Genomic DNA, 26881 nt, shown 5'->3' with positions numbered 1-26881 from the left:
TAATGATCCTGAAATTTGGATTATGAATTCCTGATGGCCCAAAGTTCCAGTTCCTCAGCTGTTTCCCTGGGGAAAGGCCCCTCTCACCATCAGAAAAAGTGACTTTCCTTCACAGGTAGCAGGTTCAAACCCACTTGAACAAGTCTCAATTCACTATTCTTATGAAAAAATGATCTTCTGGGGGCAGAGTGATAAAGGTGCCATTGCCTAACTCAGCACTGAGCCTGGTACACCTGAATCACATCATGAGCTGGGAGGACCCCCAAGGATCACCAGCCCAACTCCTGGCCCTGCACAGACACCCCAACAATCCCACCCTGTCCAAACACTCCTGGAGCTCTGTCGGCCTTGGGGCCGTGACTAAACCCTGGGGAGCCTGTTCAGTGCCCCACCACCCTCTGGAGGGTTCCATGTGTCCCCAGTCCCGCAGCTCCAGGGAAGCGTCCCCATGTCCCGGCCCGGCCACGCCCGCGGTGTCGGGGGTGTCCCAAGCCCGCTCCTCCCGCACGGACGGACCCGCCGGTGCCTGCGGGGCTCCCCCCGCGCTGCCCGGGCCCCGCGGCCCCCCCGTTTCCATGGCAACCGCGCCGGCCCCGCGCCCCTCCCGCTTCCGCTTCCCCCGGAAAGGGCCGGGGCGCGCGCGGGGGAAGGGGAAGCGCGGGCGGGATTTCCGGCGGGAGCGGGGCGGGAGCGGGAGCGGCCGCGCGGGGAGCCGGGGCTGCGGGGCGGCCACGCCACTTCCGCCGCCGCGCCAGGGGCCGGCACCGCCGGCAGCGGCACCGGGAGCGGCACCGGGAACCGCACCGCGAACACCCGGGAGCGGCGCCGGGAGCACCCGGGAGCGCGGCGGGGGAGCCGCCGCCCAGCGCAGCCCCGCGCCCGCCGCAGCCCCCGAGCGGCTGCGCCCCAGCTCCATGAATGGAAATCGGCAGCGCAGGTGAGCCCGGGCCCGGCGGGGCCCCCGCGGGCACCCGCAGCGGGTCCCCCCGCGCCGCGCAGCCCCCGGGGCCGGGAGGGGCCGGGAGGGGCCGGGGAATCCCACGGGCACGGCCCCGGGGCCGGCGGAGCGGGGGCCGAGGGCACGGTCGGTATTTCATAACCGGAGCGCCCGCCTTGCGTAACCCGCCCCGGGCCGGGACCAGGGAGGGCTCCCCCGGGATGGGGCCCCGCTGCGGAGCACGATGAGTTTTAAGGGTGGTTCCTGCGGCTCTGGGTGTGCTGCTGCACAGTCGCCAGGATGGTTATTGGCCAGGGAAGCTGTGGCTGCCCCATCCCTGGGAGTGTCCAAGGCCAGGCTGGAAGGGGCTTGGAGCAGTCTGGGATAGTGGAAGGTGTCTCTGCCCATGGGAGGGGGGTGGGACTGGATGGGCTTTAATGTCCCTTCCAGCCCAAACCATTCTGTGAGGATCTTCACATTTTGGCCGTTTGATCCCTTTGCCAGGGAAGCACGTGCTTGGTGTTTATAAGCTTTGTGTTTTAAATGGGGTTTGAGTATCAGAGAAGGAATTTCTGCTTTAGTCTGTCGAAAGAATTTGTCTCCAAGGTTGGCAGAACAGTTCAGGTTTGGGCAGTGTTTAATCAGCAGTTCCCTGACTGAACCTGGATGGCAAAGGGAATGTCCAAAGCCACCTGGAGTTCTGTGTCTGTCACATCAAGAGGTGCCACAGGTGCTGAACACACGAGTATGAGACTGAAGGTGCCAACACAAAATGTGCCTTTTCACCTCCATGTGTAGAGCCTTTTGTAACTTACTTGGAGATTTAAGGACAAGAGTGGATTTGGCTGGAAAAACTCCTCATCTCAGCTGTTGCCTGGCTTGATGAGGAGTTGAAAATATTTTAGGAAGATGCAGGATTTTAACAGTCTGGTGGAATTCAGGTGATACACTCACCTGTTAACTTTAATTATAACCTGCTGCAGTGGTAGTTGTCTCCTGATAAAGAGATTTGCTAGAGCAGCCCCTAAACCCTTTAGTTTCCCTTTGGAATGAGTTTACCTGTTGTTGGGCTGCAAGGTGTTGGATTTTAGTGAAGTTGAGTGTTCCTGGTGAGCTCAGCCCGTGTCCAGCACAATGGGTGACTCTTCCACCTCTGCTGGGTGATGAGGGAAGTGTTAAGTGTGATGTTTTGGGGTGTTGGAACAGGAGGACACAAAACATCCCTGTCAGAACAAACGAGGGTTAAAGCTTTGTCATCAAAAGGAGGGCACTGAGATGTGGTTCCTTTTCTGTGTGTGAAGGGAAAACATGGGATAGAACAAGCAGAAGGGAGCAGAGATGGAGGGATGAGTATCCCTGGAGTGAAGTGCGGGAGCGTGTGCAGGCACATCTCAGGTGAAGCAGTGCTGTGGGTGATGTCCTGTTTGTGTGAGAGGCTCAGCCTGTGAAATCTAGAAAATATGGCTCTCCCAGTCTGTGGAATTGGAACATGGCCTAAAGCAGGAGCAGGGTGTGAAGGTGGCTGCTCAGGGTGGAAGTTGTGGTGAAGTCAAGTGACTGAGGAATAGGAGTAAAATGTTCACTGGGAGAAGGTACAGTGAAGGAAAAGCAGCTCTTGGTACTTGAATCCAGTGTCCCACATTGCACTTCCACCAGGAGAATGGGAAGTAAACTTCCAAAAGGCAGAGAGATTCAACCAGCTGGGGATGCTCCATGGTGTAACTGAGTTGGATCAGTGCTCTGTGTGTCTTTATTTCCATGTCATGCATTGTTCCTTCAAAGCTCACAGTTTTTTGTGTTAAAAGTGTTAAATTGTTGTTTGGAGTTTTTCCTCTTTTTTTTAACAGGCACCTTCAATATTCCATTTGCTTTTCTGTACAAACTTTGGCAGAGAAAATCCTGAGAAGTTGCTTTTCTCTTTCTGAGTTCAGAGTAGTGATTTGGGAGGCCCATTAAAAGTCCCATTTTTGTGGGTGGGGTAGAGGAGGGAAGGGGGTGATTCATAGGTGCCTTCAAAAGTTCCTCTGTGCTGTGAGATACAATGGCAGATTTCCTCTGGGGTTGCTGTGGAAGCTGTTTGACTCACAGTATGAACTTTACAAATTGTTTCTCGTCCTCAGAGCTTTGCTTTCTTGGGCGGGAAGGTGTCAAGAGTATTTCTTGAGCTAATTTTTACCCTCCTGATTTTGGTCTGTGGAAATACCTTCCAGGGAAAAGTCTTCCAGGGTTTGTGTGGGCTGACCTGTTCTCTTCTCCCAGAGCAGTTGGGTATTAACTTCACTCTGTGCATATAAACTGCTGTTTTGAGCTTAAAGCTCTTAGTATTTAGATTTTTTTTAATGGCTCAGGAGCATTTATTGTCTTGTAAATGCTCCCAAAACACTTCACTGTGTTTTCTGTAACTCCATTAGGCCAGAACTGAGTTACCACGCCAGTGTTTGCTTGTGCAGTTGGCAGTCACTGAGCATGGCATCAAAATCTTGCCTTTTGATGAGTTTTAACATGACTGAATACCTGAAACCTTGAAAAAAACCCAAACCCTAAATTGCAAGGAGGAATGTTTAGAAAACGTGGATTGCATTACTCATAAATAATGTAATGCCACCCAGCGAGGCCGCAGCGACAGAAATGAGGCAATTCTGGATTTCTGGCAGGAGGAGCTCAGTTATTGAAACCAACGTTTGAATCTGATCTTCCCTGTGTGTTTTTTTTTAATCCAGAATTAAGTTATTTTTTTGGTAGTGTTAGGATTTTCTTAGAGCTCCACAGGCTGGGCCTCTGAGTCCAGGCAGAGGCCAGGGGCCCTCTGCAAGGGAATCTTTTATTTTTCCCCCTCCATGGGGAGCTCTCCCGGGTGCAGCTCCAGCCTGAGGCTGGGATCTGTTCCACAAATCTGCCTCGTGGTCCTGAGCCAGAGTTTAAATTGTATTTTACCTGCTCAGGCCTCAATGGTGTCTTTTGGGCTGTTCTATCACCCATTCAGTTGAAAATTTAGAATGGTTGTATAAGCAAAAATAAAACTGTTAAGTTATCTCTGATAATACAGTCTGGTTTTGTAATGCTGAAGCAATGATAGGAGAGAGGATAATTTTCTGCTGGGAGGCCCTTCTGAAAGGAAAGGATCATGTAAGGAAATCTGCATTTCCTATGAGCATCCTGCCAGGGATGAGGATTCTGCTGGGTGCTGTGGAGCTGTCGTGCCTGCCAGCAGCCTCAGTTGTCCGTGCTGGAAGCAGCTGCAGGTCTGTGAGCCCCTGCTCGCTGTGCTCAGCCTTTATTCCAGCAGGGCTTCCTCTGGTTGCCAAGGTGGATGCAGGCAGTGTTTGGCCCCGGGCCAGGATTCCTCCTGGTGCTGCTCGAGCCTGATCAGAGCGTCGATAATCCCACAGAGGCAAAGGTTTGCATTCAGAGCTCCTCCAAACCTTTAGAGGGGCTTCCACGGGGGGCTGGAACTGGGTGAGCTCTAAGGTCTCTTCCAGCCCAAGCTGTCCCGAGATGTGCTCCCTGGCTGCACAAAAACCTTCCAAGAATCTGTCCCAGGCACCAGTTTTAGTTCCTCTCTGTGTGTTCCTTGTTTTCTGTTATAAACCAGTTGACTTTTAGTGCTGGGGACCTTCCTGAGCAGGTTTTATGAATTGAGCTCTGCTCTGACATGCTGAGCCAGGCTTGGGTTAGAGGGTTTTCCTTGGGTTTTTAAGAACATCTTTGGTGTTTACCTTAAGGGAGCCTACAAGAAAGATGGAGAGAGGCTGTTTACAAGGGCCTGGAGTGACAGGACAGGGGGGAATGGCTTCCCACTGGCAGAGAGGAGGTTTAGGTTGGTTGTTAGGAAGAGATTCTTCCTTGTGAGGATGGGGAGGCCCTGGCACAGGTTGCTCAGAGAAGCTGTGGCTGCCCCTGGATCCCTGGAAATGTCCAAGGCCAGGTTGGATGGGCTTGGAGAAACCTGGGATTAGTGGAAGGTGTCCCTGCCCATGGCAGAGGGTGGGACTGGATGATCCTTAAGGTCCCTTCCAGCCCAAAGCATTCTGTGATTCCATGATGTGTACATTCCTGAGGCTGTAATGGCAGAGTAGAATGGTTTCTTCAACACAAAGAAGTTTCTCCTCTAGAATTTGTGGGCAGCTGAGCAGGGCAGAGCTGCTGCCTTGACAAAGGGTTTTGAGACTTTGCCCCCCCTGTTTTTGCAGTGGTTAAATGCCTTGGAGGAAGGAGCCTGCCCCTCGCTCGTCCTGAGCTCTGCAGATCGAAGCTGCTTGGAGTATTTTTGGTTTGTGTGTTTATTTCCATGAGTTTGACACAGGACTCAGGCATGAGGTGGGGTGAGTCACCGATAGCTGGGCAGCAGCACCGGCCCCAGAGCGTCGCTGGTTATTTGTGTTTTACTGGGCTTTGAGTCACAGCTTTGAAGCCAGTGACACAGACTTTCACAACACACAATCTGGCAGTTCAGTGTCTTCTGGAAAGCAGGATCTTCTGAGTGGGCAGTAATGGCAGAATTGACTTACAGCATACTCGGGTTTTTTAAGTTAATTTGTCCGAGGGAACTGGATCCAGTGACAGCAAAACAGCTGAATTTCTAAAAATTATGCCTGAATGGTGTGTAGACCTGCACTTCTTATTCATTTATTGGTCACTTAATCCCCAGCTGCCAAAATCTGAGCCTTCCAGGCTGAGCTGGGTGAGGGGTACACAGGGCAGACCAGACTGAAATAACCTTTTAAGCGTTATCTTTATTTGGGCAGTTTTGTTAGTCTTTCCCACAGATAGGAACTAAATATAAACAAACTGTGGTGTGTATGTCTTTGGAATATTAAAATGAGCTATTGAGTCCTTTATGCCACTCAGATGTTTAGTAGTAACTGGTTTTTGCACATGCTTATTATATTCTACAGTGTAGCTGGAGTGAATTGTAGAGCTGCTTGTACTCGTGTGAGAGTATTAAAACGAAGGGAAAGTTGAAGAGAGCAGATGCTTGGAACAAGTTTTGCATAAGCAGAGTCTGTGAGCGGGTTTTAAATGATGCTTCTTGGTTTCTGTTTTGTTTTATCTCGTGGCTCCACGCCAGCCTCACTCAGAATTTTTCGGGAGGTTTCTGGGTAGAGCCAGACAAATGTTACAGGGGAACTTGGCTTTGGTGTTCACCTGTTCTCAGGACACGGTTTCCTTCAAGACAATGCAGGTTCTTTTTCCAGGAATTATGGAGATTAATCAGAAGGCAAATAAAAAACATTTTTCCCAGCACTTGACATTTTAACTCTGCCATGAAAAGGAGTGGGCTGGAGTCGCCTGCGTCACCGAGTAGGAGGAGAGGGGAGAACTTTGCACCAACTCACTGGAGTGCTCTGTAAATCAGGGCATTTGTACCACAAGCAACTTCTTATAATTCAGGCTACAAAGGGTTTTGGGGTTGTTGTTGCTTCTTGACTGGAAAGAGGTATTTTTAAGTGGAAATACCAGTAGAAATTCTTGGAAATGGACTGTGTTTACTACTGTGTTTGTTTTGTAAGGCATGAGTAATGCAGATCTGGAGTGCAGGATTCTCATCTAAGTGGTGCAAAGTAAATTAAATAGATGAGAGTGGAACAGGTTACTGGGCAGGTGTTTTTAGCTGACTTTGAAAATACCCATCTCACTGCAGATTTGGATGTTTCTCTGAGCAGCTCTGAGTATTCTCTAGTCCATGAGTAATCAAGAGTTTTACAATCCTGTGTCTTAATCTGAGTCTTTACTCTTCTGGCAAATTGGCTTTGTGGGGGCAGTTAGACAGGAGGTAATGGTCTTACTCTTCATCCATTTTCAGCTAGTGAAGTTCAAGAATAATCTGTCTTCTGAGACTAAGCTGATAATGGCACTGAAATGAAGAGTTTATCACAAACCCTGTGCATCAGTCCAGAACTACTAATGCATTTTTATACTCTGCAGCCACTTTGTTATTACCAGGGTGTTCAGGACAGACTGGTGAAACTCTCTGATATTTTTACAGGGTGGTTTTGTTGTTTTGGTTTTGGTTTCGCTCGGTTGATTTTCGTTTGGTGAGGAAATCTCCTCACCAAAATCTCCTGATTTTATTCGTGCTAATCCCAGAAGCTCATCAGCAAGAGAACAGCCTAGATGTGGGTGGAGGCTTCAGAATTAAAAATGGGCAAATGTTTGTTTGGAATGTGGCGGGCAGCAGGCTGCTGGATGTGTGCTGTTGGAAATGTCTGATTTCCCATTTTCCTGTGTGCTGCCCACCCAGTTGTCCCGGGAGCTGGTTCAGGGGATTGTCTGTTGTGCTTCGCTCCTAATCTGTGGGGTTTTTTCCTTCCACAGGACCCGTCGGGGCACAGCCCCTGCTCATGGTGCCCAGACGTCCCGGCTATGGCACCATGGGCAAGCCCATTAAACTGCTGGCCAACTGCTTCCAAGTTGAAATCCCAAAGATTGATGTCTACCTCTATGAGGTGGACATCAAACCAGATAAGTGTCCTCGGAGGGTGAACAGGTGAGAAGATGAAGTTTGTCTTGTGCTTTGTGCCAGTGTGAATGTTCAGGAACATCGGGAACTGGGAAAGGGAGAATTCCTTTCCTCACGTCCCAGCTGGGAGGTGAAAGTGCTGCTGCTCGTGTAGCTTGAAGAGGAAGGCAATATTTATCATCTTCCTGAAGTACTTTGGGTTAATATTGCCTGGCCAGGAAATGGTGCCTGGAAGCTGCTGCTGTGCAGGAATTTTGGTTTGCAGGTGCCTAAGGAAAGTGTTTCCATTCTGTAGAATCAGGGAATTGTGTGTCTGTTGTGCCACAGAAACACAAAGGCTCCCCAGAGAATTCAGATCCTGAGGGACGGGTTTCAGTCAGAGGTGTTGCAAAAGTCCCTCTGGTTCTATTTACTACTCATGTCAAGAAGCCTTTTTTGTATAAAAATTTTATGGTGTTTTTTCAAATCTAATTTCAGTGCTTATATCAGGTTAATCTTTATTGCCACCAACTTATAATAAAGCAAGGGAGATGAATCTTTAATTGTGTGCAAATTTGATCAGGCTTTTACTTAATTTTGTGGTAAAAACTCAGGTTATTAAGGACTTAAAGCCAAGACTTTTTGTTAGGGTACCACATGTTTATAACCAGTGTAGGCAGAATTTAAAATTCTTGTTAATTGAGGAGCAGGTGAACGTTACTGCAGACTGTACAGTGAGCTGGCAGAGCTTCCAGCTGGGAGTGTGTACTGGTTTTTATCACAATACCATCTTGTGGGTTTCTTCCAAGGTAACTGTGTCCTCATTCTCTGCAATAAAGGTGACACAAAGGCCTCAGTCATTTCTGGGAGTTTCTGAAGTTCTTTCAGTTCCAGTATTTCCCAATATTTGAGCATTTGCATTGATTCTGATTTTATTTTATTTAGTGTTTATTTATTATTTTAGTTGAAGCCTGTGAAGCACCTTTTGGAATACCCAGTGGGTGTTTATAAATCACTGAGTGCTGTTTATTGAAACTGCTTCAGCTAAATATGGGGGGGTGGGAGCCAACTCCAGTCTGACCCTTCTTTGGAAACATCCTCAGTGTAAATATCCCCTTTTCCAGGGATGTGGTGGACTCCATGGTGCAGCATTTTAAAGTGACAATATTTGGGGACCGTAGACCAGTTTATGATGGGAAAAGAAGCCTCTATACAGCCAATCCACTTCCTGTGGCCACTACTGGGGTAAGAGAACTGGGAAAACGTTGTGCTGGTGGCAGCTTCGTGGGAAGGAAAAAGAAACAACTTTTAATATTGCTGAGTTGAGAAAAACTGGAAGTGTCTTACAGTAGCTGTGCTGAAACAGAGTCCTTGTGATGTATTTCCTGCAAGCTCCAGTGTGTGTAAATGTGCAGGTAGTAGTTTAGAGGTAACAGAACCTCCCCTAGGATTTAGTAGCCACTTTGTACAGCAAAATCTGTTAAACACTCCGTTTTGCAGACTGTAAAACATACTCTTAGGATGAATTAAAAAATCAAACCATGTTTTTTCTGGAGTGAAGAGTTTCTGATTTGAGGTGACAACAAGTTACATGATTCTCTTCTGTTTGGTCAGGGCCCAGTTCTCTTCACTCTGTGCATTTTATAATGTATTTTATCAAATGTCCTGTGTCCTCCATATCTGAGTTTGAGTCTCTGGCCCAGTTATGGGGAGGAGTAGAAACTCAAGGCTACCAGACTCCAGGTTAAACAGCTGGTTTTTATTTCTCTCTTCCCTGCCCTGCCCAGGTGGATTTGGATGTGACACTACCAGGAGAAGGTGGAAAAGACCGTCCCTTCAAAGTGTCAATAAAGTTTGTTTCTCGGGTGAGCTGGCACTTGCTGCATGAAGTTTTGACAGGAAGAACCTTGCCTGAGCCTCTGGAACTAGACAAACCTATCAGCACTAACCCTGTTCATGCTGTCGATGTGGTGCTACGACACCTCCCCTCCATGAAGTAGGTTCACTGTCTTCCTGCAGTCTGTCTTTACCTGAAGTATCCCCACTGGGACACCTTCATCCCTGTTTCTTCACAGGTGAAAAGGGAAGCTGCTCGTTCCCCTTGTGCAGCACAGCTGGTGAGCTGAGGGGGGAGATTGGAGCCAATTGTGTACCAGTGTGTTTCTGGGGGCAGAGCAGGTGATGTGTGTTTGAAGAGATGAGGGAACAGGAGGCATTTATAACAGGCCTTAATTGCCATGCTGAGAGGTTCCATGAGCTGGGGCTCTGCTGTCCTGGTTCTGCTCAGCTTGAGCAGGGTGTCTGCACTTGATGGCAGTGACTGTGGAAGGGCAGGAGGAGTCTCTTCAATCCACTGACACCCATCACCAGTGTGAGTTTCTCAGGGCTGAAATACGTGGCGGGGACTAGATGCACATCCTAACAGTCTCTAAATTTCAGGGTTCTGAGGTAAAAATAACAAATAAGAGAAGTTAATTTTGCTTGATTTGGTCACTGAGAGTTACTTTTGAAGTTTGCTGGCTTTAGGCACCAGGATGGCTTTGCTCTGGGGGGGTTTCACTGGCTGTAACTGGCTCTTAAATAAAGGGGCTTGTGGTTTTATGGAAGCCAGTGTTCCTCAGCTTCCCTGTTGCTGAAGGAAACATTTAGATGTTAACCTCTGTACTAATGCCTGTGATTACAAAACTGAGGAGGTGGGGAGGTTCAGGAGCAACTGTTTCCTACCAGAGAGAGAAGCAGTAGTTCCTCTAGTTCTTATTTCCCCCACAGCTTTTGCTTCTGTTGGTGCATCCTGTATTAAAAAGTTCCTTAGTGAAACAGGCAAAATGGTATTGGAGGGTCAGGGCAGTGTAGACAGGGCTGTTGTACAGACTCTGCTGTGATGGAGACTTGACCTTCTTGAGGTAGAAAATCAGGAAGGGTAAGTTCATTTAGTTCTTGATTTGTTGTAAAAACTGAAAGTGGTTGTGCATTTCTAAAAATAGTAAATGTTTTGTCTGAATTTGAAAGCACTGTGATGGGAACAGAAGCATTCAGGGTATATTGTTTAAACTTGCTTCTTGGCGCAGATTCCTGGTGCACAAAATTCCAAAAAAATAACAGTGCTGTGTGTTATAATCTTGATTGCATAAATTTTATGTTTGGAAGGCAAGAGCAAAAACGTGTGGCCACCTGTTTCACCAGGTACACCCCTGTGGGCCGCTCCTTCTTCTCAGCTCCAGAAGGCTATGACCACCCCCTGGGAGGGGGCAGGGAGGTCTGGTTTGGATTCCATCAGTCAGTCCGACCTGCCATGTGGAAGATGATGCTCAACATTGATGGTAAGTTGAGATTCAGGGCAGAGATTCTGACCAGACCTATATGGCAAGGGCTGCTTAGAAATCCTAGTCTTTTTTTCCTCTGGATTTGTCATCATGTCAGTGTTTGAGCCTAAATTTAACTGCCATATAAAAACCAATATTCCTGTATAGGAAGGAATTGCACATGGCTTGTTTTCCTGCTGAATTTCTGTATTGGTCCCTCCCCAGTGACAGGGGCAGGTTGTCTCTGTGCAGCTGTACACAGAGAGCAGCACTCAGTATTTCCAAGAAAACTCTGTAAAACATATCCCAAACACTTCTGTGAATAGGGCTGATTGGGTTGGGCTTTCTTATGCAAAAGCAGATCTGCTCTGCACGACTGTATTGAGTCCCAAATGAATGGATCTGAGAGCAACTGGTGCCTGTGTGAGACTCCAGTGAGCACTTGAGTCTGTTTAGTTGTTGAACCCCCATTGAAAAGTGCCAGTGGTGGAGGTGCAGGTGCTGCCTGAATTTTCCTCTGATTCAAATTCAGTTCTCACTGTCTGAAATGCTCTATAAACCCAAGGTAAATAGTCTGTCTTGCTCCAGGTTAGACAGTCAGGTTGTGTTTCGCATCTGTCTTGGAGCAGAATAAAATATCAGAGGTACTGAGCTTCCACACTGAAAATTTGCAAGTCTGCGTGTTCTGGGTTACCTGAATTGTGGGTGATACTCATGTGGCTTCAGATGGGTTTGTTCTTGTAAAATTGCCTTTCTAGCATCAGCTGTGGTTTGAAAAACAAATGTCACAATCTTACCTGTCTCAGAAATAACCAGTGCTGGTCTCTCTCTGTGCAAGGTACTGAGAGAGCTGCAGTTGAGGTAGGAGAATGGTATGAATTTATACCAACTGATGATGTCCTGTGCTGTGAAGCAGGTTTTTCTTACCAACAGTAGCAAGTGAAGTAGCAACTCTTGGAGTAGAAATCTTTCAGTCCTTCCTGTGAGTGGGAAACCCGAGCCCTTTGTGAGCGGCGGCTCACAGAGCTGTCACTCTGGGTCGTGGTCTGAGGCTGTGAAACTGCCTCCAAATCCCATCACTGGAGATGTTTTCGGTTGTTTCACTTGTACAGGGTTCTCTGTGAAAGTGTTACTGTGAGAGACAACCCACACGCTGCCAGGGAGGGGAGTGTGAGGATTTGGGGTCACTCAGCAATCGAGGCGTCCGGAGGTGGCTGCTGCGTCACGGGGAGTTGGCAGCCGGCTCAAGTGACACATGTCTGAGGAATGTTGGGTTGTGTGAGCACAGATGTGGCAGCTTTGGTACATGAGATCTGGAAAACTGATAAATGCTTGTCGAGTATGTCTTTTCTGTTGCTGCCAGTTGAAGTTTTCAGTGTGTGGAGCAGGATGGGACTGAGCTCTATCTGGTGCCACCTCACCCTTCCTACTAAAGGTGTTGTTCCAGTTTCTTGTAATTTGTCAAGTAGATGATTTATGATCTTCCATGGAATGAATCAACTGTCCTGCTTAAAACCAGCGTGTTGTCAAAGTGATGGTGTCATTAGCACATGGGGAGGGTCAGAGATTGGAGTGGATCAAGGATTGCACTCCCCACCACACCGGCACAATTTGTGTGCAGTCAAAGTAGTGCTCGTGTCTCTACCAAATATTGGTTCAGTAACTGAGTAGATTGTATAACTGACAAAATTATTTTGCATGTTGAATAATGTTAGCTTTTAATATAAAAAAGTGCAGTGGAGAGAGATTAATCCTGCGTCTGCAGCTCTATACAGAGGTGAAGGAGAATGTCTCTGGGGCATTGCAGCTCTCTAGAAATAAATGTTCCCTGGGGAAAAACCCTTCAAACCTCTGAAATGCAAAGCAGTAGCAGGATGACTGTGCTGGAGACTGGAGACTGATGTGTCACCATGGGCCCTCCACTGGCATTTGGATACTTCACTGTGGCAGGGTTTGCTGACCTGTTTTTAAACAAGCATTTTTCTTGAGGTTTGCGTGGAATTTTAAGAAGCCTTCATTTATGTACTGCTTCACAACACCCTGACTGGGTTGGGGTTTTTTTACACTTAATATTTTGCTCTTTGTAGTTTCTGCCACTGCCTTCTACAAAGCACAACCCGTAATTCAGTTCATGTGTGAAGTCCTTGACATTCATAATATTGATGAACAACCAAGACCTCTGACTGATTCTCATCGGGTAAAATTCACCAAAGAGATAAAGGGTGAGTAGAAATGGATCTGTTTGGTCCCAGGTAACACAATCAAAGTAATCCTAAGGGACTTGTTTTAACTGGAAGCCTGGCTATAGCATGCATCAGAAGGGCCTGGAACTGCCAAGGGAATTGCAGTATCCATGTTTGTAGTTCTAATCCGGAATGGAACAATGCAGCTCTGCAGAAATGAAAGCTGAAAAACATTCCCAGTGGCTTAGAGGGAAAGAGAGAGCATGTTGTTCATTGCCTGGGCAGAGGTAGGTGGCTGATGCCAACCCCTCCTAAGCCAGGGTCCCTGAGGCCACCTGGCATTGTGTGTGGGCTCTTGCTGTTCCAGTCCTGTGGCAAAGTGAACGTTGATGTCAAGGCTAACACTGATTCTTTGAAAGAATACTGCTGCAGTGGCTTCTAATAACTGATGGCCTTGTGGAAAAACAAGTACCACTTGCAGCTGAAGGCCAAATTCCATTCCAAAGGAATTGCATAAGCTGCTGGTTTGAGTGGTTTCATTCCATATATGCTACTTGGGCTTGCATTTTCCCATATCCTTCATTCCCGTGTAATTTGCAGAGAGAGAAGCCTTGAAGGAGCTCAGCTCTTAAACACTTGATGCAAGATTAGACTCTACTGAAATACTGGGCAGCTAAAAAGTAAATTTGAACTGTAGTCATAAAGGGATGTGTTCATAGCATAGTCATTAGTGAAAAAAACCTTAAAGGAATTGTTTTGTAGTAGTCCTAACAAGCCTCCTTTTACATTTATCTGTCTTTGTCCTGGAGGATGGGTAGAGAGTGAGGAGCTGCCTCTGCTTGATCTCAGGTGCCTCAGAAACTCTGTTACCATAGCCAGGAAATATTGAAATACTACCTTTGCCTTTGCTGCTGTAGGATCTGGGAAATCCATCCAGGCTGTGACCACATAGAGCAAAACAAACCCTGCATTAGAGCACTGGCAGTGTGTGAGCAGCACTGTGGGAGGGCAGTGCCTTGGTAGTGTCACAGCAGAGAAATGGCAGAGCAGAGATGGGTTCCAGATATGTGTTCACAGCCCTTTTCTGTGGTCACAGTGCCCCGTGGTTTCTTTTCTTTGTTTTCTCTTAATGCTCTGTCGGGGCAGTAGTGGTTTATTTTTGACTGTACTGTCCTCTGAGTAATACTGATGTTATTGATGCAATTACTGTTGTCAGGGAGCAAAGAAGTACAGTTGGTGCTTCTTTGGGATGTCTCTGTCCCCAGTAAACCAAGCACAGTCTGCTGTCTGGTACATGGGGACCTGATTTTGGAGCTGCCACTGTCATGATGATCATGGGTAGAGATAAGTCAGGAGAGGCTCTGCTCTGTAGGCTGAGTGCTTTGAGATGAGATGCTCAAAATCTAAAGTTAAACCTGGACAGTGAAATTAAAGAAAGCTACAGGCTGAATGTGGCCATAAAACTGGGGGGGAGGGAAGACAATAAAGTAGAAATATGGGTTTACCCTCTTAATTTCAATTACATTGGAACTGGTAGTTTGAAGGGGGTGTACAAGACTGGGAATGAGAAAAAGAGGATATGGTGAAAACAGGCCTCTGAGTTCAGTCAATGCTTGTTAAATGAAAGTGCTACAGGAAATTCAGAAGACACTGAACGTTAAGTGTTATACATCATAATTTCTTTTTGAGGGTGGTAATCAGGATTAGTCAGAATTCAAATTAAAATGAAAGCAAAAAAATGTTTAGAGAATAATAATTCCTTATGTTTGTGCTATTCGATGCTGACCCCAAAGCTGTCGTGTTCTGTCATTTGAAACCTCGTGTCTCCTGTGCACATTTTTGGGTAGTTATGACACCAGGTTTTGATGCTTTCCTGCAGGTCTGAAGGTAGAAGTGACTCACTGTGGGACGATGAGAAGGAAGTACCGTGTCTGCAACGTAACGAGACGACCTGCGAGTCATCAAACGTAAGAGGCTTTTTGTCAGAGCGTGGAGTGTGTGAGAGCTTCACACTGAGCGTGCAACAGGACCTGATGTTTCATTAATTTTGGAGATGATGGTATTTGGCAACTAAGATTTTACTCAAGTGTCTGTCTTTTCAGCTTTCCTTTGCAGCTGGAAAATGGCCAGACTGTGGAGAGGACAGTAGCACAGTATTTCAGAGAGAAATACAACCTCCAGCTGAAATACCCTCACCTTCCTTGTCTGCAAGTGGGACAAGAACAAAAACACACCTACCTGCCTTTAGAAGTAAGGGCCTTCCTCTGATAAATCAGAAGGGTTTGGGGAAGGTTCTGTCAGTTTGCAAAAAGTTAAGAATCAGTGCTCTGTGCAGCATGAGCCTGTTTGCAGATTTACATGTTCATTACTTTAATTTCACTAGAGACTGTCTGTATCTTAAAGTGCTTTAAGGCTTAGAGCTACAAGAAAGTCTGAGCATGCAGTTGCTTAGACACGTTGGGGTTGTGGTTTATGGTGACAGCATGGGGTGTGTGTGGTGCATGGGGGTCTGAGTGATCCTGTTGTGGATTAATGCCTCTGGTTTCCCCTGCAGGTGTGTAACATCGTGGCTGGCCAGAGGTGCATCAAGAAGCTCACGGACAATCAGACCTCGACCATGATAAAAGCCACAGCCAGGTCTGCCCCCGACAGGCAGGAGGAAATCAGCAGATTGGTGAGTCCCCTGAGCCCAGCTGGGGGTGACACTGGGCTAGAATCCATCAGTGCAAAACTTCTTATACACCAGCCTAGGCTTTTCATTCCTTCTTGTCCTTTAACTTAACAGATTGTAACTACTGTCTTAGTAGGACTTATTTAAAATAGCCTTCAACAATAGCTTGAGTCTGTAGTACAGGCTCTTGCATTATCACCTCTACAATTAATTCCAAGTTGGTGTTTTATTTACTGTGAGGAAACAAAATGCTTTTGAATAGGCAAACTACAAGTGAGCACTTCAGTAACAAGTGGGAACAAAAAAACCTGTCATCCAAGATAACTCATGGTAGTAATTGTTTTTACTGGGGATTGTGTTGAGCAGTTAAATCCAAGCCTTTTCCAGCGAAATCGTTGTAGAACACTTCTGCAGTGTTCCTGCTAATCTGTTGTTTGTTATATGAGTTATCATCAGATACTTCTGTAACATGGAGAACCTCTTCTTCTAGGTGAGAAGTGCGAATTATGATGCAGATCCATTTGTGCAAGAGTTCCAGTTCAAGGTGCGGGATGAGATGGCCCATGTGACGGGGCGTGTGCTCCCAGCCCCGATGCTGCAGTACGGGGGACGGGTGAGGCTTCGGCTTTTCCTCGGGTTTCCATTTCGAGGAGGGATTTCCTGTGCACCTTGACTAAACAGGGATCAGAGTTTCAATGATAAATTGTTTTTTTTTTGTTGTCCTGAAACTGCAGGTAGCACAGGCAGCTTCTTTTTCAGCCACTTGAGTGTCTGTTGCTTTTGTTTCCCCAGAATCGAACTGTGGCGACCCCAAGCCATGGAGTGTGGGACATGAGAGGGAAGCAGTTCCACACTGGTGTGGAGATCAAGATGTGGGCTATAGCTTGCTTTGCAACACAGAGACAATGCAGAGAAGAAATATTGAAGTAAGGCATGTCGTGGTTCAGGCTTTGGACTGTTCTCTTAATGAAGTGAAACACGAGTACAGGATTTCTAATGGTCATTTACCTGGGTTAATCTTCTGAGGTGTTACAGAGAGAATCCAGGCTGGTTTGCTTCCTTACTGGAAGCTATAGTCAAAACACTGTGCCTGGGAACCCTGTGGGGTGTTGGTCCTGTCCCTTCTGGTATCTTGAATTAAATACTTGAGGTGTCTAAATGTTTTGGGGTTTTCCCCCTCGTTCTGGCCTGTGGTGTTTCACAGCTGCACAGCCTCCACATAGTGAATGTTTTTTTAAAAAGCTGTTTGGAATTGTTGTCACTTGACTACCACAGTTCTGCTTTGGTTGTTGTGTGCCGTTGCTAACTGCAAAAACCCAAAACTGTGCTGCTCTTCAGGGGTTTCACAGACCAGCTGCGCAAGATCTCCAAGGACGCCGGGATGCCCATCCAGGGCCAGCCCTGCTTCTGCAAGTACGCCCAGGGTGCAGACAGTGTGGAGCCCATGTTCCGACACCTCAAGAACACCTACTCGGGCCTTCAGCTCATCATTGTCATCCTGCCAGGGAAAACACCTGTGTATGGTAAGGGCACACCTCTGCCTGGTTGATCAGGTGTCATTGGGAGAAATTCGCTGCCCAGCGTACGTTAGAAAATGATTTAGGACCATTCTTTAGGCATTAGAAACCAGTGCTTTGTGTCTGAAGATAAACTGGGAGCAGGTCTGAGCGCGCAGACAAGTCGAAAGTTACTGCAGAGTATGTGCACTGAAATGATTGCGACTTAATCTAAGATCAAAATGCAGCAATAACCTCAGATGGACTCAGGTTGTCTCCTCCTGTTTGCTCCCCAGCCGAGGTGAAGCGCGTGGGAGATACGTTGTTGGGAATGGCCACACAGTGTGTTCAGGTCAAGAACGTCATCAAAACATCTCCACAGACCCTCTCAAATCTGTGCCTGAAGATCAATGTTAAACTAGGAGGAATCAACAACATCCTTGTACCTCATCAACGGTAAGACTCTGGAGACTGACTCGGGCTTTCTTTTAACGGGTGTGGTTACTTTTGCTGCTTAGCACCCAAAATTTAAACATGGCCAAGTTTTAAGTTGAAACATTCTTCTGGTAATAGTACATGATATTTGAGGTAGAATTCAGTTCCTTCCAGCACAGGTTCTGAGTGGTTGTTGGCCTGTGAGTTTGGTTTTAAGCCAAGTTTGATCAGTATCAAAGGTGAAATGTGAAGCAGTGGTTGTGTGGGAGAGTATTTTAAAGGCCCTGGGAGACCACCCTGCTCTAAGTCCTGTAAACCAGAGTAATGTTTGTGCCACTGCTCCCAGCTGCAGGGCTGATGCTGTAGCACAGTGGGGTTTGGGTGATCTCCAGGCACTGCTTTGGTCACCTGCAGCATGGCAGGCTCTGGAAGCAGCTGGATGTGCCACTGAGGTGTAACTCTGTGGCTGTTCCCCACCAGAATCCCCCCTGGAACAGCTCCGTGGCTGTTCCCCACCAGAGTCCTGCCCCAGTTCTGGCAGTGTGTTCCCAGTGTGTGTTGGACTCTGTGCTGGGGCACGTTCCAGGTTCACCTCCTGTGCAGAGACCCCCTTGCTGAGCCTTGGCCCCGGTACCTGACAAGGCTGAGGCAGAAACAACCCCCCCCGTGAGCAACGACCTTGTGGCAGCTGCTCAGCTACGAGTGTGACTTAGCACTTTTTTCTTTTTGAAGACCTTCTGTGTTCCAGCAGCCAGTGATCTTTTTGGGAGCTGATGTCACTCACCCTCCAGCTGGAGATGGAAAGAAGCCCTCCATCGCTGCTGTGAGTTTTGTTACATTAACGTGTTTTTTCATCTTAGGTAAATGTTAGAATACAAATTACAACTCATGGACTGTGTCTGTGTCACATACCTGTCAGGGCTTATGCCAGTTCTTTGTACACATTCCCAATGATACTAAAAGTCATGCCTTTAAAAGGAAAGAACAATGTTTGATACTTCTGTCTGGTTTCTTAGCTCTTTAATTTTTAAATTGAGGTAAGATAGCATTGCTAAATAATATATTTCTGCAAAAATGTTTTCAAGGAAATAATGCAACTTGGTGATGTTAGCTAATAATGTCCTTGTCTTTTTAAAGGAAAAAAAATGTAACTAAAGGCCTGGTTTGGCAGAAATATTTTTGATACTTCTTACCTTTTGTATTGGTACAGTCCAGGAGATGAAGGTGATGGTTGGAGGCTTGGTCAGTCCTCTTCTGTTTTGTCCCCTTGGTATTTTAGATGCCATTGATTGCAGTTATGGAAACTGTGTCCGTGTTTAAAGTGACTGAGGGAAACTGAGGTGTTTGGCCATGTAACAAGTGAGAAAACTTCACAGGAAAATGTCTGGATTATAAGAATGTGCATTGATGAGGTGTGGGACAGAGGGGAAGGCAAATTCTATAGATGCATTTCAGGGTGCTCGGGGACAATTTTTGTTACCTCTTCTCAGAAGGTGTTAAACCTGTACCTACTCCAGGTTACTCTTGTTTCACATAAGCATCTTTTACTTGAAAATTGCTGCTCTTGGGTTTTTTTGCTGTTGATTTCTTTGGGTGGATCGGATCTTGAAGCCTTGGCTGCCGTGCTGTGCCCGCAGGTTGTAGGCAGCATGGACGCCCACCCCAGCCGGTACTGTGCCACGGTGAGGGTCCAGCGGCCCCGGCAGGAGATCATCCAGGACCTGGCCTCCATGGTCAGGGAGCTGCTCATCCAGTTCTACAAGTCAACACGGTTCAAGCCCACCCGTATCATCTTCTACAGGGACGGGGTCTCTGAGGGACAGTTCCGACAGGTGGGTTCAGTTGGGGGTTTCTTGGAGGGTTTTGTTGCTCCACGGTAACTCCAGGTCTCATTTTTGTGCTGTTTGAGTTGCTTACATTCACACCAAGATAGCACAAAGTAATTGAGACTTTGAGGTCGAGAATTTCTTAATCACGTTGGGTAAGAAGAGTTGCTGCTTCTTTCCTGTCTGGGAAGGGGAAACCCTAGAACTTGGGAAACCACATATTTCTAGGTGCTTCCTAAGATTACTAAAGCAAAGTTGCACTTGGTGTTTTTAACTACAGCCCCTTTATTAGGTGTTGTGTGTAGAATGCAATGGAAGGAAAACCTGAACTCTTCTGTTCTTGTAGGTTTTGTATTATGAGCTGCTGGCCATTAGAGAAGCCTGCATCAGTCTGGAGAAGGATTACCAGCCTGGGATCACCTACATCGTGGTGCAGAAGCGACACCACACACGGTTGTTCTGTGCTGACAGAACAGAAAGGGTGAGCACTGCCCTCTCCTAGGAGCCTTGTGGGAAAGCTTCATGTCAAGCTCTTATGCTGCTGGAGGAAATATAGTGTGGGCTTCTCTGTCCATCTGGTTGTCTGTGCACTCAGGGAAGTGTTGGACTGATAAAATGTGGCCCCAAATGGAAAAATCATTGACCTAAGTAGGTTAAAAGACCCCCACACATCCCCACTGGAGCTGCTGTTCCTGTGAGTAAGCAGGACCAGCCCCCAGCAATTGGAACAGCAGAAAGTACAAAATGGTGGAGCCTTTTTTCTGAGTCAGTCAATCCAAGCTGAAGCTGACAATTGGAAATACAAACGTCTGTGCAGCTCTTGAGGCTGAGCTGGAAAGCTCTGAAGTGCTGTAGGTGCAGTGCTGAGGTGCTGGAGAGCCATCCAGTGTCCTTGTCAAACCTCCCAGGCTGCTCTAGTGGCACATTCCTGAGGCACTTCTTGTGCCAAACCCTTGCCAGTGGTGAATAGAAACTTGTGTTTTCCATTAGGGTTGAGCTGTAAGAACAGCTGAGGCTGCACTTAACAAACCTTTTCCCCAGGTCGGACGGAGTGGCAATATTCCAGCGGGGACAACTGTAGATACAGACATTACACACCCCTACGAGTTCGATTTTTACCTCTGTAGCCACGCTGGAATACAGGTACAGTTGCTTCTTTGTAAGTAAATGTGAATTTAGAACATGTTCTTTTTCTCCATTTTGCAACACCCGTTTGCAGACAGTTATTTGGGAGGGAAATGTCATTTTATCTCAGTTTTATATGACATCACGTTATTTTGGGACTAAGTGTTATTTGCTTAAGAGGTGGTGGTATCTTCTGCACCTTTAAACTTGCACTGATGGTAAGTGATGCCTTTTAAAGTTTATTTTAAAGGGGTCACTTTTTTTGGTACCTCTTTGATTTCTGAAAATAAAACTTGCTTCTTAGGACATTGCTTAAAATGGAAAAAAATTAACTCCTTCATTTTAATCATGTAAGTGTGACATCATCATAATGAGTTTTGTTTAGGTTGGATGGGAATGATTTCTTTTCCAGGTTTGAGTCATTGCTATAGTTTTTTGTCTGTCCCTAGGTCTGGGCAAGCTGGTTTTTGGCCTTTTGGAAAAAAGAAATTGTATCAATATAAGTTGAAGCAGAAATTGCCAGATGTAGTTTCAGCTCATTTTAATTTATATTTTAATACAGCAAGCCACAAGAAGGCCTCAAGTAAATTTATGCTTTTGATACATTTTTTAAGAAGAGAGACTTGTTGCCTGGCTGAAGCCCAACTATTGACCTAACTCAGATGCAGTGTAAGATTTAACTGTAGTTTCTAATGTTCGTACTTGAAATTAGGATGCTCAAGAATCACAAAGAAGTAAAAGCAGCAGTTATTTCTCTGGGAAATGTGTCTTGGTGAGAAACAGTTTAGCTGAAGGTGGGTAAGAAGTGGTGTAATCATGGTTTGGTCGTGTTGGGAGCAGGTGTGGATCATTGAAGGTTACGTAGAAGGCAGGTGGGGTTTTATCCAAGCAAGAATAATTACAGCAATATAATCATGTAAATGTTACTTACTCATCTTTAAGTGCTTTTAGGGCTGACATGAGACTGAATGTTCTTCAGCTGCTGTTCCGTGGGAGTTCAGGCAGGACAGTCTGACCCCTTCTGAACTTGGTGTGACTTGTTTGTCTGGAACCCAGGTGAGTGAATGGATGTTCCCCTCTCACAGGGAACCAGCCGGCCCTCCCACTACCACGTGCTGTGGGATGACAACTGTTTCACGGCGGATGAGCTGCAGCTCCTCACGTACCAGCTGTGCCACACCTACGTGCGCTGCACCCGCTCCGTGTCCATCCCAGCCCCGGCCTACTACGCTCACCTGGTGGCATTCCGGGCCAGGTACCACCTCGTGGACAAGGAACACGACAGGTAAGTGACTGCGTGCTCAGGTTTGTGTCCCCACTGACCTCTGTTCCACTGTCAGGCCTAAAGCCACCTGACTGCAGTTAAAAAAAAACCCCACCTGGGTCTGCATTTAGTTTTACCTCTGGGACCAGTCTTGAGATCATCACTGCTGGCAGCTGCTGCTCTGCATCAGGCCAGGGTGGGTTGGTGGATTCTGTGGAATAACACTCGGATTGAAAGAATCAAGTGTAGTTCACTGAAGTGTTTTGTTATGACTTTGACGTGGTCTGAGGGAATCAAGCAACGCACTTAGTTATTTGCTTTAGGATCGGAGTTGTCATGAATGAACCAAATGTTAAGTGCTTCCACTTATCTAACTCTGTACGTCAGAAATATTTTATAACCTTCAAGCCATCAATATATTTATAACAGGCTTATTTTTAGATGAACAAGCTGAGCAGCCACGGTGAGGGGATTTGTGAAAAGCCTCGAGGTTGCTGGGTGAATAGAAGAGTTGATTCTCCTCAGTATTCAGTTGATTCTCCTCAGTATTCAGTTCTCTTCCTGGTGCTGTGTTGCTCTGCTGAACGTTGGTGAAGGGTCTGGAGAGTCATATGAGGAGGGGCTGAGGGAGCTGGGGGGACTCAACCTGGAGCAAAGGAGGCTCAGGGGGGACCTTCTGGCTCTGCAACCCCCTGACAGGAGGGGGGAGCCGGGGGAGGTCGGGCTCTGCTGCCAGGGAACAAGGGACAGGAGGAGAGGGAACGGCCTCCAGCTGTGCCAGGGGAGGCTCAGGTTGGACATCAGGAGGAATTTCTGCCTGGAAAGGGCTGTCAGGCCTTGGCAGGGGCTGCCCAGGGAGGTTTGGAGTCCCCACCCCTGGAGGTGTCCCAGGAAGGCCTGGCCGTGGCACTGAGTGCTCTGGGCTGGGGATGTGGGGACATCGGGCACGGTTGGACTCTGATCTTGGAGGTCCTTTCCATCCTTGGTGATCCTGCGATTCTGTCGGGAGAGACGCGAAAGCAGCTTTTTGATCCAAATTAATACAATTGACAGCCCTGCCTGTCTCTCCCTCGTTCCCTGCAGTGCTGAAGGGAGCCACGTGTCAGGACAGAGCAACGGGCGAGACCCCCAGGCCCTGGCGAAGGCTGTACAGATTCACCAAGACACCTTACGCACGATGTACTTCGCTTAAGTCAATGACCCGGGAGACACTCACCGAGAGGAGAACTTGAGAACTTAAGCCACATACAATGTATGTTTCCAGGGGGTTGGTTTAGGGGCTGTGCCTCCCATCGTGCTGGAGCTGACGCTGTGCAGGGGGCGAGAGGCTCACCCTTAAATTGACACGAGGAAGATTGTTTACTTCATCCAGGAACACAGCACTATTATGCAATATGAAACCAGCCAACTGCTTTTTTGGGGCGGGCTCCTTTGGGAAGCGCCGCCGTCATTTTTTTTTTTTTTTTTTTTTAATTATTATTTCTCGTAGTTTAACCCTCTTCTGCCTTTACCTCAAGTTGCTCGGCAGCACAACTATTGTTGCAAAAAAAAAAAAAAAAAGAAAAACAAACAAACATAGTAATAATAAACTAAAATCTGTTGTGGAATTTAAAAACAAAAAGCAAACCACCTTTTAGGAACAATCACAGCGATTGTTTGGAGGGAGGGAAGTGTGCAAAAAAAAGAAAATAATTAAGTTTTTAACCCCCGTGCGTTGAGGAATCCTTCTCCCAGTATTGCCATGGAGCATTCGAATGTGAACATATCCGAGTGCATTGGAGTGTGCAGCACTAGCTAGGAAACAGAGAGGGGGGGAAGAAGTTTTGCACACTAATCCAATAATTTGAACCTAATTTAGCCAACGGCTGCCTTTGTGTCTTTTCTCACAGCTTTGGAGTTCTCAGCTCCAAGAGTTCCCTTTCAAAAGCAATCCAAGAAGCTCGTGGTTCATGTGCAGGCAGTAGTGACCCAACTCTTCTTGCTCCCTGGGGAATTTACTAAAGCTGCTGTTTCACCTAGTCCGAAAGTTTCAATTTTTCCTATCTGGCAAGTCTAATCTGTCGAAGCTTCACGTGAGATCCAACGTCCCAGGTTTTCTGGGATGACATACAGTAACCACCAGAACTGAAACTTTAGAGCTAAGGTCTTTTTGGAAAAAAAAAAGAAACCTGCTAGTTTACTTGCTGCCTCTCACACCTTAATGTGATTCATATGTATGTGTGTTTGAAGTTTAGCTTCCTTTTGTTTCTTTTATATTTATTAGAGTAATAATAATGCTTTAATTTAATTATTACAGAACATGTGGTCAACATCAACTTTTATTTTTTAGAAGTGTAACCATGTTTATTTTTAAAAAAAAAGAAACTGACAACTTGTTTTGCTATCTTTTAGTGCAATAAGCGTTCTAAAGAAAAACTGTGTCCATTGAGCTGTACTGAAGCAGTGTCTGTACCACGGACCGTGGGAGAATGGACACCTCCAGGATTTTAAAAGGACAAAGTAAAAGCCTTAATTTTGAAAGGAAAGTTTTATAGTCAGAAGGAATCTTGAATTTTCCTTTTTTAAATCAAAAAAAAAAAAATTACAAAAATGCTTCTAGACTTCTGCAAGCTTTACTTGTTGCTGCAGTCTTTTGATTTAACAAAGGAATTGGCCTTATTTTTGGCTTTGAAATGTGGAGCATATTTGAATTAAATGGAAAGGGTTTTGTATTAAGATCTCAGTTTTTACATGCTTAGTTAAACCTATTTGACATCAGTAAAATGTCTGGAATTAATAAAAGTTTTTAGGCTTTTTTCCTCTTTGATAATGACTTTCCTTTTAAAATTAAGTTATTGGTAACTTCATTTCACTTTGCAAATAAAGAGGGCTGGGATAGTTCTAACATGTTAAATCGCTGAAATGTGAATCAAACCGATGAGACTCTTTCATTCCACTTTAAAACCAATGTTTAAGATGTCAGAGACAAGCGTTTATTCAACGAGGGGACTGGGGAGTTTTGCACTTTGTAAACTCGTGAACTGCATTTTTGACTGTTTTTATTTGCACTGGTTCATAGTATATTTACTGCAGATGTTTGTATGGGCATTGCTGTGATCCCAGCCCTCCTGACCTCCACCTGCTCTCACATGAAAACCAGTGGGTTGGTCTAAGTAGCTTCTCTCCTCTTTTCTCACCAAATCCACTGTTTGCCAATATACTGTATTTTGAGCCTAAAATCTGAGCCCGTTTTGCTTCACCAGGCATGAACCTCCCTTTTTTCTGCCAGAAAACCAAGTACTGTATTTTGTGCATTTGTATATTGTATGGAAATGTCCGTAGTGCTGCTCACAACTGTCCACAAGAGCTTTACTAACAGTTAGTGTAGATACTTATTTTATCTCGCAAAATCAAGGAAAATAATGGAAACAGACTAACCTGGCAAAGTTAAAATTGCACTGAAAACAGTCGTGAGGGTGGGCAGGGGCTGGGGGTGCTCGGAGAGGAGGTGGGGGGTGGTTGGGGGGGTTCAGCAGATCCCAAGGGATCAGGAACCCCTGGAACCAAGGCTGTTCCCTCTCAGCACCTTCAGAGAAACCTGGTGCAGGGAGGTGGGTGGGACAGAGTCCTTTGAGCAAGGTGGTTTCTCAGTAAGTCTCTCAGATGTTTTTCCCAGTCTGTGACCTGACAGTTTTCTCCTAGAGCCTCTCCCGGTGCCGTTTGTAACAGGTTCAGCTTAGGCTTTTTACAGAAATTTGTTTTTAAATAATTTTTTTTTTTTAAATTCTCTGTTTTACAAGGAGTTCTTGTGGAGTTCTGGCATTTAGGTGAAAACTCCTTTTTACAAAGCCTTTTGACTCTCCTTTCAAAGCTGCTGGATGCTTCTCATCCCACCCACGCTCGGCAACTCGGATTTGAGAAGCTTTTTTGCTCGCTGCTTTCACCAAAAACTAAAGAACCTTCATTGGCAAAGTGACTTCAGTTGTCAAGGTAACGTTGTACCTGGTTTTCATGTGAAGAGTATTTGGAAGTTTTAATCTCTCTTCTTGGTTTTGCAAATATCTACGTCAAGTGCCGATACTTCTTTGTATTACGATATCAAGTTACTGACGTTGTGAGGGCCACACATTAATGATGCTGTAGCTGCTATATTTATTTAAATGGAGATGGACAATTACTGCACTAAGGAATGAGGAGAAAAGCAAGGAATCAAGGTTAGTTAGATATCTTGGTTTTTTTTCAAAAGAGAAATAATGGTGTGAAATATCAAGTGTAACAAAGGGTGCTGTCATTTTAACTGAGATTAAATAGCCAGATATTCTTCTTTTGTTTAAAAACATATATATTTTGATGTTTGCAGTTTGGGGGTGGGGGGTCGGGATAAATGGTACCTCATCTGTGGTGGCAGTTTCCAGTATATTTTCAGAGTATATGGATTTCTTTTATTTTTGTACCTGCTCTCCTTTAAAAAGAAAAAAAAAAAATTCTCAGATTTTATGTGCCGTTTGAGGAAATCTTGAGTGGCACAGCAGATCCCCCCTCTCCTGGCGGGAGCTGGCTGTGGATAGTCCAGAGAGGGACGTGGGCACAGGCTGATGATTCTTCTTGCTTTGCAGACACAGGGTTTATGCCTGTCGGGAAAAGCAGTTCCCATCTCCTCAGACACTGAGACCTCACTTGTACTTAACAAGTGCCACTAAGTGCTCCCGTGGTGGGAGCAGCCCCAGGGCTGGGCCAGGAGTGGCTGTAGGGTATTGCTGGAATGGTGCTGGCCATGGGGTGCCATCAGTGCCCCTCCTCACCTGGGGATGGACCCTGGGGTGCTGGCAGTGCCCCTCCTCACCTGGGGATGGATCCTGGGGTGCCATCAGTGCCCCTCCTCACCTGGGGATGGACCCTGGGGTGCCATCAGTGCCCCTCCTCACCTGGGGATGGATCCTGGGGTGCCATCAGTGCCCCTCCTCACCTGGAGCTGGCTGTGCCGAATCCTGCCATCTGGCCACTGGTAGATCCACAGTTGGAGGGAACCCTGGAATGTTTTGTGGTCGAGGCGTTAAACTTGTGACATCTGCAGACAGACCGAGTGACTCCCTAAGTCACCTTTTCTCCTTGGTGGGGATTTCAGCCGTGGTCACTGGACTCAGGATCGCTGTGTCACTGTTCAATGTGTCATCTGGTTACACGTGTCCAAAAGTTATTTTTATAGGGTTCATTCCGGCATCCT

The 26881-nt window shown here is 46.4% G+C and overlaps 1 protein-coding gene across 4 annotated transcripts; it reads left to right on the top strand.

The window, feature by feature from the left end:
• The first annotated feature begins 860 nt into the window (after nucleotides 1-860).
• Nucleotides 861-26141, top strand: AGO3 (argonaute RISC catalytic component 3). Of its 4 annotated transcripts, none has more exons than XR_003530590.1 (20): nucleotides 864-937; nucleotides 7253-7424; nucleotides 8501-8621; nucleotides 9164-9372; nucleotides 10560-10696; nucleotides 12766-12900; nucleotides 14741-14828; nucleotides 14964-15111; nucleotides 15416-15535; nucleotides 16023-16145; nucleotides 16325-16458; nucleotides 16871-17055; nucleotides 17325-17484; nucleotides 18196-18286; nucleotides 19101-19295; nucleotides 19636-19770; nucleotides 20331-20432; nucleotides 21500-21699; nucleotides 22762-22930; nucleotides 25458-26141. XR_003530590.1 is itself a non-coding variant. In XM_027661107.1 (19 exons), exons 1-19 carry the CDS (start codon nucleotides 919-921, stop codon nucleotides 22868-22870), a joined length of 2583 nt encoding a protein of 860 aa, XP_027516908.1. In that variant the 5' UTR covers nucleotides 861-918; the 3' UTR covers nucleotides 22871-26128. The 4 variants fall into 4 exon arrangements, 2 of the variants coding, with proteins under 2 accessions (XP_027516908.1, XP_027516909.1); XR_003530589.1 differs by having other exon boundaries at nucleotides 23568-26141; XM_027661107.1 differs by having other exon boundaries at nucleotides 861-937; nucleotides 22762-26128.
• Nucleotides 26142-26881: the final 740 nt, after the last annotated feature.

This window comes from Corapipo altera, unplaced genomic scaffold (genome assembly GCF_003945725.1).
Source record: "Corapipo altera isolate COAL_440 unplaced genomic scaffold, ASM394572v1 201, whole genome shotgun sequence".
Lineage (NCBI taxonomy): Eukaryota > Metazoa > Chordata > Aves > Passeriformes > Pipridae > Corapipo > Corapipo altera.
Note: the sequence above shows the minus strand (reverse complement) of the source record. Positions and strands in the feature narration are given on the sequence as shown.

Excerpts from the sequence above, each read along its gene's own strand:
- AGO3 (XM_027661107.1), top strand. Across the intron at positions 10,697-12,765 it reads GATGATGCTCAACATTGATG|TTTCTGCCACTGCCTTCTAC; the intron begins GTAAGTTGAGAT and ends TGCTCTTTGTAG. Across the intron at positions 19,296-19,635 it reads CTGAGGGACAGTTCCGACAG|GTTTTGTATTATGAGCTGCT; the intron begins GTGGGTTCAGTT and ends CTGTTCTTGTAG.